The 11,451-nt window shown below is 50.0% G+C and overlaps 1 protein-coding gene across 3 annotated transcripts in view; it reads left to right on the top strand.

The window, feature by feature from the left end:
* The first annotated feature begins 1,572 nt into the window (after positions 1-1,572).
* The window catches only part of NFE2L3 (NFE2 like bZIP transcription factor 3), a 32,371-nt gene continuing 22,492 nt past the window's right edge, over positions 1,573-11,451 (top strand). Inside the window, exon 1 of one of the 3 annotated variants that reach the window (XM_054496928.2) lies at positions 1,573-2,443. In XM_054496928.2, coding sequence (XP_054352903.1) covers positions 1,874-2,443 — 570 coding nt within the window. In that variant the 5' untranslated portion in view covers positions 1,573-1,873. The remainder of the gene's footprint in view (positions 2,444-11,451) is intronic. The other 2 variants (XM_054496929.2, XM_063667461.1) reach the window with 2 other exon arrangements.

The following is an 11,451-nucleotide window of genomic DNA, read 5'->3' as shown; positions in this document are numbered from 1 at the left end:
ACTTACGGAAGGAAAGTACTCCATTTCATATCCTTCATGCCTCCAGCACAGCCTCAGGCAGTTAGTAGGTTCTCAGTAAAAAGCTGAAGGCAGCATTTACTAAGCTGAGACTCTAAACCCGCTGTTCAGAGACTAAATGCTGTGAACGGGGTCTTGATAACCTGGCAATCACCTTTCTTCATCCTCTTTGCCACCCCAACCCATCCTCCAAGGCTTAACACAGAGGAAGCAACTTTAAGAAGTCTGCTTCTGCTCCGCTGGTCCCCATTCTTTTCTCTTCTTACTACACTAGCCCAGGAGAGAGACGAGAAAGCCAGGTGGAGGGAGGGGCCTTTTAAAACAAGTCTTGCTCAACTTTTTACACAACTGCCCATTCTCAGTTAGGCATCCCCTCCTTTCCCCTTTTCTTCCAAGGAAGTGAGCTAAGGTTAGTAAAACCTACCCTTGCAAGGCCCAGTGCTGGGTACTGTGCATGGACAAAGGTGAACCAAACAGGTTCCTTGTCCTCAAGAATTTACAATGGGCAAATCAGACCGATTCTCATCTACAACACAGAGTTGAATGGGCCAACTGTTACAATGTTGGCAAACGGAGAAAGCACGGTGGAACAGATGGGGGAGAGATTAATGCCAACTGGTGAAAATTCAGAGGATGTAGCTTTGGAGCTAAGCCTTGAGGGTGAGTAATACTAACAACGGGTAGCAGGGAGCACTTCCTACCTATGCAGTGCTGTGGTCGGTGGTTTACATGCATTATCTCATTTGGGGCTCGCAAAAGGTCTGCTGGGGAGGTGCTATTATTAGTCTCATTTTACAGTGAGAAAACTGAGGCACAGAGAAAAGGAGAGATTTGTCCAAGGTCGCCCCTCAAGTGGAGGGGGGGGACTTGAACTCACTCAGGGTAACTGTAGAGCTGGTGCTGTCAACCCTCAAGGAAACAATGGATAAGGAGCAAAGGATACGAAGAGAGGAGGTCTAGCACTATGCAGAGCACGCCAAGAGAAGAGAGAGGGGTCTGTGAGGCTGGGACTGGGGTGTGCAGAGTGGTGGGATGACTGATCCCAATGGCAACGGTGGAATTTATATGTGAAACTCCGAACTTTACACAAAATATTTCATCTGACCTCAACACATCCCTGTTTCACAGGCGCTATGATCCCCATTTTACAGATAGCGGAACTGAGACAGAGAGGTTACTCTTGCCCACTCTGCCCGCCAAGTGTCCTCACGTTGGGGTGGAAGCCCTTTGCAAGCTGCCAGGCCCCTCGCAGCTGCCCAGTCACTCTCCGCCCAGTCTACAAATCCTGTCCCTTCCCACCCAGCTACCCACCACCTAGCTCTCCACCCCAACTCCCGCCCGTGGCTTTCAGCAAGGATGGCCCAGCTCACGGCCACAGGGTGGCAAGGGGCCACTTGGTGCCCAGAACAACTTCTGCTCCCAGAAAGCCTTGCGTTCCCCGGACATAAAGAGGCTTTGAGCTCGGGGAGCCCCGCCCCGCGCGGCCCCTCCCACGGGCGCGGGCCTGGGGCGGCAGGGGGCGTGTTCCCGTCGGCTGCGCCCGCGGCCCGGGGCGGAGCTTGGCCACCGCGCTGGGCTGCGGGCGGATGGGCGAACGGGCTCGGCGCACAGGGGGCTCCTCCTTCGCTTCTCCCGATCCCCGGCGGTGCCAGGCACGGTGCCGGTTGCCGAGGGAACGCCTTTGTGCCCGGTCCTGGGAACCCGCGACGGCCGCCGCGCGCCCCGGTCCATTGTTTCACTTATCTGGGTTCCAGGCAGGTGCGGGCGGCGCGCGGGGTCCGCACGTGTCACTCCGGCGGCTGGGGCGCCGGGACCCGCGGGCGCCGGCAGGGGCGTTCCCGGGCGCGCGGCGGCGATGAAACACCTGAAGCGGTGGTGGTCGGCCGGCGGCGGCCTCCTGCACCTCACCCTCCTGCTGAGCTTGGCGGGGCTCCGCGTAGACCTAGATCTTTACCTGCTGCTGCCGCCGCCCACCTTGCTCCAGGACGAGCTGCTGTTCCTGGGCGGCCCGGCCAGCTCCGCCTACGCCCTCAGCCCCTTCTCGGCCTCGGGAGGGTGGGGGCGCACGGGCCACTTGCACCCCAAGGGCCGGGAGCTGGACCCTGCCGCGCCGCCCGAGGGCCAGCTGCTCCGAGAGGTGCGCGCGCTCGGGGTCCCCTTCGTCCCTCGCACCAGGGTGGATGCGTGGCTGGTGCACAGCGTGGCTGCTGGGAGCGCGGACGAGGCCCACGGGCCGCTCGGCGCCGCCACCGCCTCGTCCACCGGAGGAGCCGGCGCCAGCGTGGACGGCGGCAGCCAGGCTGTGCAGGGGGGCGGCGGGGACCCCCGAGCGGCTCGGAGTGGCCCCTTGGACGCCGGGGAAGAGGAGAAGGCACCCGCGGAACCGACGGCTCAGGTGCCGGACCCTGGCGGATGTGCGAGCGAGGTAGGTGCAGAGCGGCAAGCGAGCGAAGTGCGGCGTCTACGCCGCCCGGAGACCCCGAGGCTTGTGTCGGATCTGGGCAGGGGCCACTCTCGCTGTGTCCTGGCACCCTTAGCGCCTGGGCTTTGCAGGTTCGCAGATGATGCTGCTCTGATTCCGAATGAAGGGCTACTAGTGCTTCCGCTGTGGGTTTTAGGTGTTTAAGGAAGAAGTGGACGAAATCATCCGTTTGGTTGTAGAGAACACCTTTCCTTGTGTTTGATGGCTGGCAAGAGTAGTTCGGGGACGGGGAGGGGAGAAGCAATGCCCACTGTCTTCGCTCAGTACCTCATGTACACTGGGATGTCGTTCTCTGGGACCCGTGCCCGACCTGGACGATGTGAAGGAGGCCGTGACCTCTGGGAAGATGCACGTTTTTAAGAACGACTCTCCCGGCTTAACGCAAGGGCCTTTGCCCTGATTTCAATCCAATTGCTGTTCGTTTTTGCTGCTTCCCTGGATTAAGGAGCCATGGTGAGGGTCTATTTAGAGGCCAGCCGGCAGGCGGTCCCCCTGTGACCTAACCATCCCCTGCACCTAGCAATCCTCCTTCCTGGAATTTGTGTAACCTCTTATTAGCATAAAGAAAACATGTACCTTGACAGTCACTTAGTAACTAACAAGTTCCCTTTGGTTTATGGGTCCAAACCCTTCTCTGGCTTAACTTCTTTCTGAAACCAAGTTTACCAAGATCTGTTGCTGGAAATATCTGGTGCTCCCCATGGAACGTTTGAGTTCAGTCTAAGGACACTTTAACACCAGTTTCCACAAAACCACTTTACCCAAAGTTCCTTCCAGGGGACTTTTAAAATTCTGTCTTGGCTCAAACTTTAGTGTTTGCAAGTGGTATCGATCAACCAGTGGTGATCAACTAGTGTTCTTCGGGTGTTGTTTTTGTGGGGCGCATTCTTATGCAAAATGGGAATTGGGGCTAAACTGGTTTGTTTGATGCTCTTCGGAATTGCCGTTTGTGTAGGCAGTTGCCAGACAAGCTTCTCCACCCTCCTGGAGGGGTCATTGTGTGGAAGTGCTCGGTGATTCACTGTTATGCTGATCTGAGCCCTTCCTCTTCCTGGGGACCGGAACCAGTGGGGTGGGGGCCAGTGGGAATCTTGGAGGGATCCTTCTGTGTTCAGGATATACTGTGGGAGGTTCTTCCCCGCTCACTCATCCAATCTGGACCCCATGGGGTCTGTCTCACCTAAATGCTCTGCCCTCTAATAAGTGAGTACTTGCTGCACTACCACCATTCCTGGTTCTGTAACACAGAGTTGAAACCTAGTGCTGGATGCTGTACCAGATGGCACTCTGCCACCCACACCCGAATGCCGACCTATGTGCCAAGTGCACAGGGACCTGGAGGGAGAAGAGAGGAAGCTGTTCAGTCCTCGAAAACTTCCCTCCCGGCATCACCTGGGAGACAAAGTGGCCTTCCCTTGGCTGTTTTTTTGTTTGTTTTGTTTTAAAGACAGGGTCTTGCTCTGTCGCCCAGTCTGGAGTGCAAAGGTGCAATGACGACTCACTGCAGCCTCAACCTCCCCGGCTCCAGCAATCCTTCCACTTCAGTCTCCCAGGTAGCTAGGACAACTGGCGTGCACCACCATACTGGCTGATATTTTGTAGAGACAGGTCTCGCTATGTTGCCTAGGCTGGTCTCGAACTCCTTGGCTCAAGTACCCATCCCATCTCAGCCTCCCAAAGTGCTGGGTTTACAGGCATGAGCCACCGTGGGTGGCCTAGACTGGCAGGCCTGCCTTGGAAGCAGCTGTTGAGCCTCGGCCAGCCAAACCACTGTGGAGGCTCTGAATCCAGCTTTCCTAGGGAAGAGAGTGAAGTTCCCCGAGAACCGTTCTCCTGGCAGTGCCTTCCTGGCTGGGCTGGCATGTGTGCACCATGTTCACTGCTGGGATGACCTGGTTACATTCAATCTGGCAAAAATCAGCTGTCCAGCTCCTTACAGTTGTCACGGCCAGTTCACTTTTGTTGCCTTTTACATCAACCTTGTGTGGTGCACTGGCCAGGCACCCTTATATACAATTTGTACTTAAGAAAAATAGGGCTGAGTGCGGTGGTTCACACCTGTTATCCCAGCACTTTGGGAGGCTGAGGCAGGCAGATCACTTGAGGTCAGGAGTTCGAGACCAGACTGGGCAACATGGTGAACCCCATCTTTACTAAAAATACAAAAATTAGTTGGGCGTGATTGCACATGCCTGTAGTCCCAACTACTCGGGAGGCTGAGGCACGAGAATCACTTGAATCTGGGAGGCGGAGGTTGCAGTGAGCCGAGATTGTGCCACTGAACTCCAGCCTGGGTGACGGAGTGAGACTCTGTCTCAAAAAAAAAAAAAAAAAATGAAGAAGAAGAAGAAAACTAGAAGCCCAGGTTAGGGATTTGGCTAAAGCCACAAGTCAGTGCCAAAAAAGAGACCAGAGCCTGAGTCTCTTGACTCTCAGACTGGCACATTAATTAAGTACCTACACTGTACTCAGGCTCTTGGGACATCTGGGACATCTCAGTGCATCTGGGATGGGGTGACTCAGCCTCCCACTGCCCAGGCTAATCACTCTCCAGTGCTAGATTGTGCCATTCATAATGAAGAGGTTGCAATTTGGAACCATGACTTTGGGGAGAAAATGGGCTGGAAAAGCAACACTGGTCTTTGCAGTCAGCTAGACCTGGGTTTGGGAGTATCACCTGCTAGTATGCCCTCCCATAAGCCGCTTGAATCACTCCAAGCCTCAGTGTCTCATGTCAAGTGGGAGAGGAATGTGTACTCCAGAGGGAGGTGTGCTGATTAAGTGGGAAAAGCCCATGGGAAGGGCAGCATGGTGCCTGGATTGTAGCTGCTCTCTTCTGCCCTCCATCCTTAACCCACCCTCCTTCACCTGTCCCCACTCACTGGATTCCTTTTGGCTTTTTTGTCTGCATATCTAGTTTGGTTGGTTATTGAAGAAGTGGGGTATGCTAGACCCAGATTGCCTGGTTTTGAATCCCAGCTCTACCACGTCTGCGACCTTGGACAAGTTGCTTATCCTTTCTGTGCTTCATTCTGTGTGCATTCCCATGCACAATGGGAATCAGAAGGGTGCTTACCTCAGAGGGTTGATGTGAGAATTAAAAAGTTCATTCCATGTAAAGGGCTTAGAACTTGCCTGTCACTGAAGTGCTTAGTAAATGTTAGCTACTGTTAACTTCAAAGAGACGAAGTGCTTTGTCCCATAGGAACATAATTTTTAATTTTAAAAAATAGATAATTCCGGTGGCTTACATTTGAGTTGCAGGAGTTTTATAGTACAATTTTCCATAATTTATGTACATATGCAAAAATATTTTGGAGTAGGGGATTTTCCAAGTATCAAAAGGAGTACTGTTTTGGTTTCACTTCTTACTGGGGCTTATCATGATCTGAAAACTGACTCTGGAATTCCCCAGGGCTGACACGCTTCCCTTCATAACCACAGTCATTCACAACGGATGAAGCATGCATTCTTCCAAGTAACACACAGGTTAAACAAAGAAATGAACAGTTTTTGTAGAATTGAATGTGTAAACGTATGGAACAGCTGCCTACAGCCAGCTTCAGTATTTCAGAGAGCTGTTGCCACTTTGAAACTGAGAGGGCTTGTGGTCATGTTAATGTGGTTTCCTATCCTGGTACAGAGACCCTCTGCTGGGTGAGGGGTCTGATAAGACCTCTTGATTAACTGCCTGAAGAAACTGTTGGGCTGGGCCGGGTGTGGTGGCTTATGCCTGTAATCCCAACACTTTGGGAGGCCGAGGCAGGAGGATTACAAGGTCAGGACATCGAGACCATCCTAGCTAACACGGTGAAACCCCGTCTCTACTAAAAATACTAAAAATTAGCCGGACATGGTGGCACGTGCCTGTAGTCCCAGCTACTCGGGAGCCTGAGGCAAGAGACTCGCTTGAACCTGGGAGGCGGAAGTTGCAGTGAGCCGAGATCGCTCTACTGCACTCCAGCCTGGGTGACAAAGCGAGACTCCATCTCAAAAGAAAAAAAAAGAAAAGAAACTGTTGGGCTGGTTTCTTCAGGGCACAGAGAGAATCTGATCCAGTCAATATTTAATTTTTTTTTGAGACAGGGTCACTTTGCCTCCCAGGCTGGAGTATAGTAGTACCATCACAGCTCACTGCTGCCTCAACCTCCTGGGCTCAAACGATTCTCCCACCTCAGCCTCCCAAGTAGCTGGGACTACAGACGCGCACCACTGCTTCTGGCTAATTTTTTTTTTTAATAGAAATAAGGTCTCTCTATGTTGCCCAGGCTGGTCTCAAACTCCTGGGCTCAAGTTCAGGCATGAGTCACTGCACCCGGCCTCAATATTTAATTCTAAGAGTAAAGGAAAGAGAAAGAAGGTCCTTTATTGTTAAAGTAAAAATTGTTTTTCATTTCAGAATAAAAAATAGTCCCTAACTCCTGGGCAATTGGACAAGAGATGAAATTTCAGACATTTGCCCGTTTTTAACTCACAGCTATGTTACGGAAATAGTCTTACAATTACATACATTGCGTTTATGACAAGCGTTCACAGTGGGATTTTCATTTTGTTTACTAAAGGAAGTTGGAAAGGTGCACTATTGTCTTTGTATGGAAAAGGAATGTCATAAGTTACTGTATGAGTTTGCTAGGGCTGCCATAACAAATACCACAGACTGGGTGGCTTAAACAGAAATTTATTCTCTAACAGTTCTGGAGGCAAGAAGTCCAAGATCAAGGTGTCAGCAGATTGGCCCTTCTGCGGGCTGTGAGGGAGAAAGTGTTCTACAGCTCTCTCCGGCCTTTTGGTGGTTTGCTGGCAATCTTTGGCATTCCTTGGTTTCTTCTCCATCACCTGAGCTCTGCCTTCATCTTCACATGGCATTCTCCCTATGTGCATGTCTGTATCCAAATTTCCCTTTTTAGTTGTTGGGTTTTTTTTGTTGTTTTGTTTTTTATTTTTGAGATGGAATCTTGCCCTGTCTCCCAGGCTGGAATTCAGTGGCACGATCTCGGCTCACTGCAACCTCTGCCTCCCGGGATCAAGCGATTCTCCTGCCTCAGCCTCCCAAGTAGCTGAGATTACAGGCGCCTGCCACCACGCCCAGCTAATTTTTTAATTTTTGTAGAGACGAGGGTTTTGCCATGTTGCCCAGGCTGGCCAAATTTCCTCTTTTATAAGGACATCAGTCATTGGAAAGGGTCTACCTTCCTTCCTATCTTAACTTACCTAATTACATCTGCAGTGGACCCAGTTTCCAAAGTGTGGGGGTTAGGAGTTCAACATGAATTTTGGGGACACAGTTCAATCTATAACAGTCACCATATTCCTTCCATCAATTCTTGGGGTGTTCAGCTTGCTTATGATTAAAAGCTAACTGAGCTGTTTCTGAAAGCAGCTGGTCTATATGGAGGATCATTTGCATAGGACTTGGTGTGTGCTCCTGAGAAAATCTGGGGTTTTGCTGGCTTGATGTGCAACCCTGGGGAAGCTTGGCTCAAACCATCTTTTTCCAGTCAGTATTTCCCCTCCATTAGTAGGTTACGGAGAAATCATCTTTGCCAAGTCTCTTGTATCATTCTCCTTCTTTCCATGACCCCTACTTCTCAACCCAGACCTGGGAAATTAACCCTGGGAAATTAGCATGCAAGGCCCAAGCCCTGACTTGAGGCAGACTGGTCTAGGGGTCTTGTGTGCTGGCCCTGGAGTCAGACCAGCTGGGGAAGATCCCAGTGCCACACTGGCTGTGTGATCTGGGGCACATTTCTTAAGTGCTCTGAGCCTTGGTTCCCTTATCTGTAAAATGGAATAGTAAGAGCACCTTAGGAAGTGGTGGTGAGGATTGAATGAGACAGTGCAAGTTGAGCAGGGTTGATACCCTATTAATAATTCAGGTGGGGCTTGTACCGCTTCTTCCCCAATTTACTCCCGTCCATTGTGTTGTCAGGTGCAGGTTTCCAAAGCACACCTTGGTTCATCTCTCTGCTTTTTGTGGGATGCCTCCTCTAGCTCGCCATTGCCTACTTATTCAGTATTTTGTCATTCAGGGCTGCCCTTGTGGCTTATGTGACCCAGCCCCCAGCTGCTCTTGCTGGGCCTCTCCGTGTAGCCTTCTTTCCAGGAGAAAACTTTCTCCATCCCTTTCCCCAAGCAAACCCATGATCTCCTGCCCTTTACTCTGTTCTTACCTTTGCCCGGAATGCCTTCCTTTCATTCCTCTCAAGTCTTTTATGGTTAAATTCTCAAACTCAGCTCAACCATCACCTCATCCATAAAACATTTCCTGTTCTTCTCTTTGAGCCCTATTGCACTCTGTAACATTTCTTCTATAGGACTTGGCATCCTCTCCTTTGAACTGCAGTGGCTGGAGTGTGGAGACTGGGTCTTGGCTTTCACCTGAAATAGCACCCAGGGACAGGGTTAGGAGCAGAGGTCAGTCAGTTCAGCCAGTGTCTGTCTGTTGAGCACTTATCATTCATGACATTGGGTTTGCAGAACTTCAAAGATACCACAGGTGTGAAGGTGTCTTGGGTCCTTCAAGGCCCGAGTCTCAACTAGAAAGTAGGTCAGATCTGAAATCCTGATGGGCCATCTGACTATTTAATGCCAACTGTCTGAGTGGATGAGGGCAGTGGAAAGCAGACTTTCAGGCTGGCATTATAATTAATCAAGTGGTGAAACTTGGGATTGCCTAAAGTTATATAGCAAGTTAGTGACCTTGCTAGGAATAGAACAGGTCACTGTTCTTAAGCACTGAGTAAACCATACCTTCTGCTCACTATAAAACTTCAAATGTAAAAACAAAAGTCTGTCTCATTCATGGCAGCCTTGTGATAGGAAGAGTTTATTCTTAAATCTTGTTGCTTTTTTTTTTTTTTGAGAGATAGGGTCTTGCTCTGTCACCCAGGCTGGAGTGCAGTGGTGCAGTCATATCTTACTGCAGCCTCAACCTTCTCAACCTTCTGGGCACAAGGCATCCTCCTGCCTTAGTCTCCCAAGTGGCTGGGACCACAAGCATGCACCACTGCACCTGGCTAATTTTTTAAAAATTTGTTTGCAGAGACAAGGTCTTGCCATGCTGCTTAGGCTTCTCAAACTCCTGGGCTCAAGCTATCCTCCTGCCTCTCCTCCTAAAGTGCTGGGATTACAGGTGTCAGCCACCGCACCCAGCTGGATCTATGTTAATATTCAAATACAATTCTGGGCAGCTGAAGCCTGCCTAGGCTGAGGTACATCCCTGACTTGTTTTTGGTGGAGTTGCAGGTGGTTGTTGGCAGAATGTGGACAAGTCACAGAGGCAAGACGTGATCTTTTGAAATTGGGGAGAACTGGGTTCCTGTCTTTATCTGTCAAGAGTTCTCCAGAAAAACAGAACGAGTAGAATGTGAATAAATAAATACACACATACACACAGATTTATTTCAAGGAATTGGATGATATAATTGGGAAGGCTGGCAAATTCAAACTCTCTAGGGCACCCAGAAACTCTGGAAGCTCCGCAGGAGCTGCGATGCTACAGGCTTCAGGGAGAATTTCTTCTTTCTCAAGGAAACCTCAGTTTTGCTCTTAAAGCTCTCCAATTAATTGGATGAGACCCACCCAGATTATTGAAGGTAATCTCCTTTACTTAAAGTCAGCTGGTTGATTGTAGATGCTAACCACATGTACAGAATACCTTCAGAGCAACACACAGGTTAGCACTTAATAGAATGACTTAAGAACAATAGCCTAGCTCCTTGACATTTAAAACTGACCATCACGCCATCCAGCTCCACCTCTTCCTGGGAAACCATGGTTTCCAAATTGGTAAATGGAGAAAATTAACATCTTTCTTGAAGAGTTCTTTTGAGGATTAAATGACACTGTATGTTTAAGGGCTGGTACAGTTCCTGGCATAATAATAGATCGTCAACAGATAATACACTTTTATTGCTTCTGAGCTCCAGGTCAAACCGCCAGGACACCCCTTGTCTTCTAGAGGAAATTACCAAAGACTGGAATCCACTTCAGCATGAAAGGAACCCTTCCCTCCCCAAGGGGGAGGTCATACTGGAAATGGTTGAATGAATTGGGGCAGTTCCATGCTGAGATCAGACTGAGGAAGGATCATGATCACCAACTTCAAATATTTGAAGAGCTGTTATGTGAAGGAGGCCTTGGACTTGTTGAAGAGACAGAACTCTAAATGCCAACTGAAGTTCTGCTAAAGCTCAACCGCAGGAAGAACTTAATTTCTTAGCTTTTCTCTCTTTTTTTTTTTTTGGCCTTACCTTTCTTTAGAGTTTCTCCAAGGGTCTAAGGGCAATCCAGTGACTAAATGAGAGCCTCCTGGGGCACTAGTTAAAATGCAGATTGCCAGGCCCACTCATCTACCACCAGGCTGAATGAATACCTCTGGAGTTTTCCAGACCCCCATGTGGTTCTTGTGCCATCCCAAGCTTAAGGTCCTCTGCCTTGGTGCTCCTCCCTCAGGGCTCCTCAGTGTCCAGCAATACCTGAATGGAAGGAGTGTCTGGCTGAAAGCCCTTCTATGAATTTAAGGCCCAGAGCAGTTAAAAAACTGGGCCAAAGTGACTTACCAGGTACTTAAAAGTCAAAGCCCAATTTCCCTAGCTCCTTTTATTATTTCCTAATATATTCTAAAGAACATCTCTCTGGATGGGGGTGGAGGTAGGTTGGGGAATGGGAATCTAGCATGCAAAAACAATGAATGCAGAATTAGCTTGCACATAAGTGCAGTTTAAAATTCATGCTTAACACCAGGTGCAGTAGCTCTTGCCTGTAATCCCAGCACTTTGGGAGGCCAAGACAGGAAGATCTCTTGAGGTCAGGAGTTTGAGACCAGCCTGGCCAACGTGGCAAAACCCCGTCTCTACTAAAAATACAAAAATTAGCTGGGCATGGTGGTACACACATGTAATCCCAGCTACTTGGGAGGCTGAGGCGCGAGAATCGCTTGAACCCAGGAG

This window comes from Pongo pygmaeus, chromosome 6, assembly GCF_028885625.2.
Source record: "Pongo pygmaeus isolate AG05252 chromosome 6, NHGRI_mPonPyg2-v2.0_pri, whole genome shotgun sequence".
NCBI classification, from domain to species: Eukaryota; Metazoa; Chordata; class Mammalia; order Primates; family Hominidae; genus Pongo; species Pongo pygmaeus.
The sequence above is the reverse complement of the archived record's forward strand: the minus strand, read 5'-3'. Positions and strand labels throughout refer to the sequence as shown.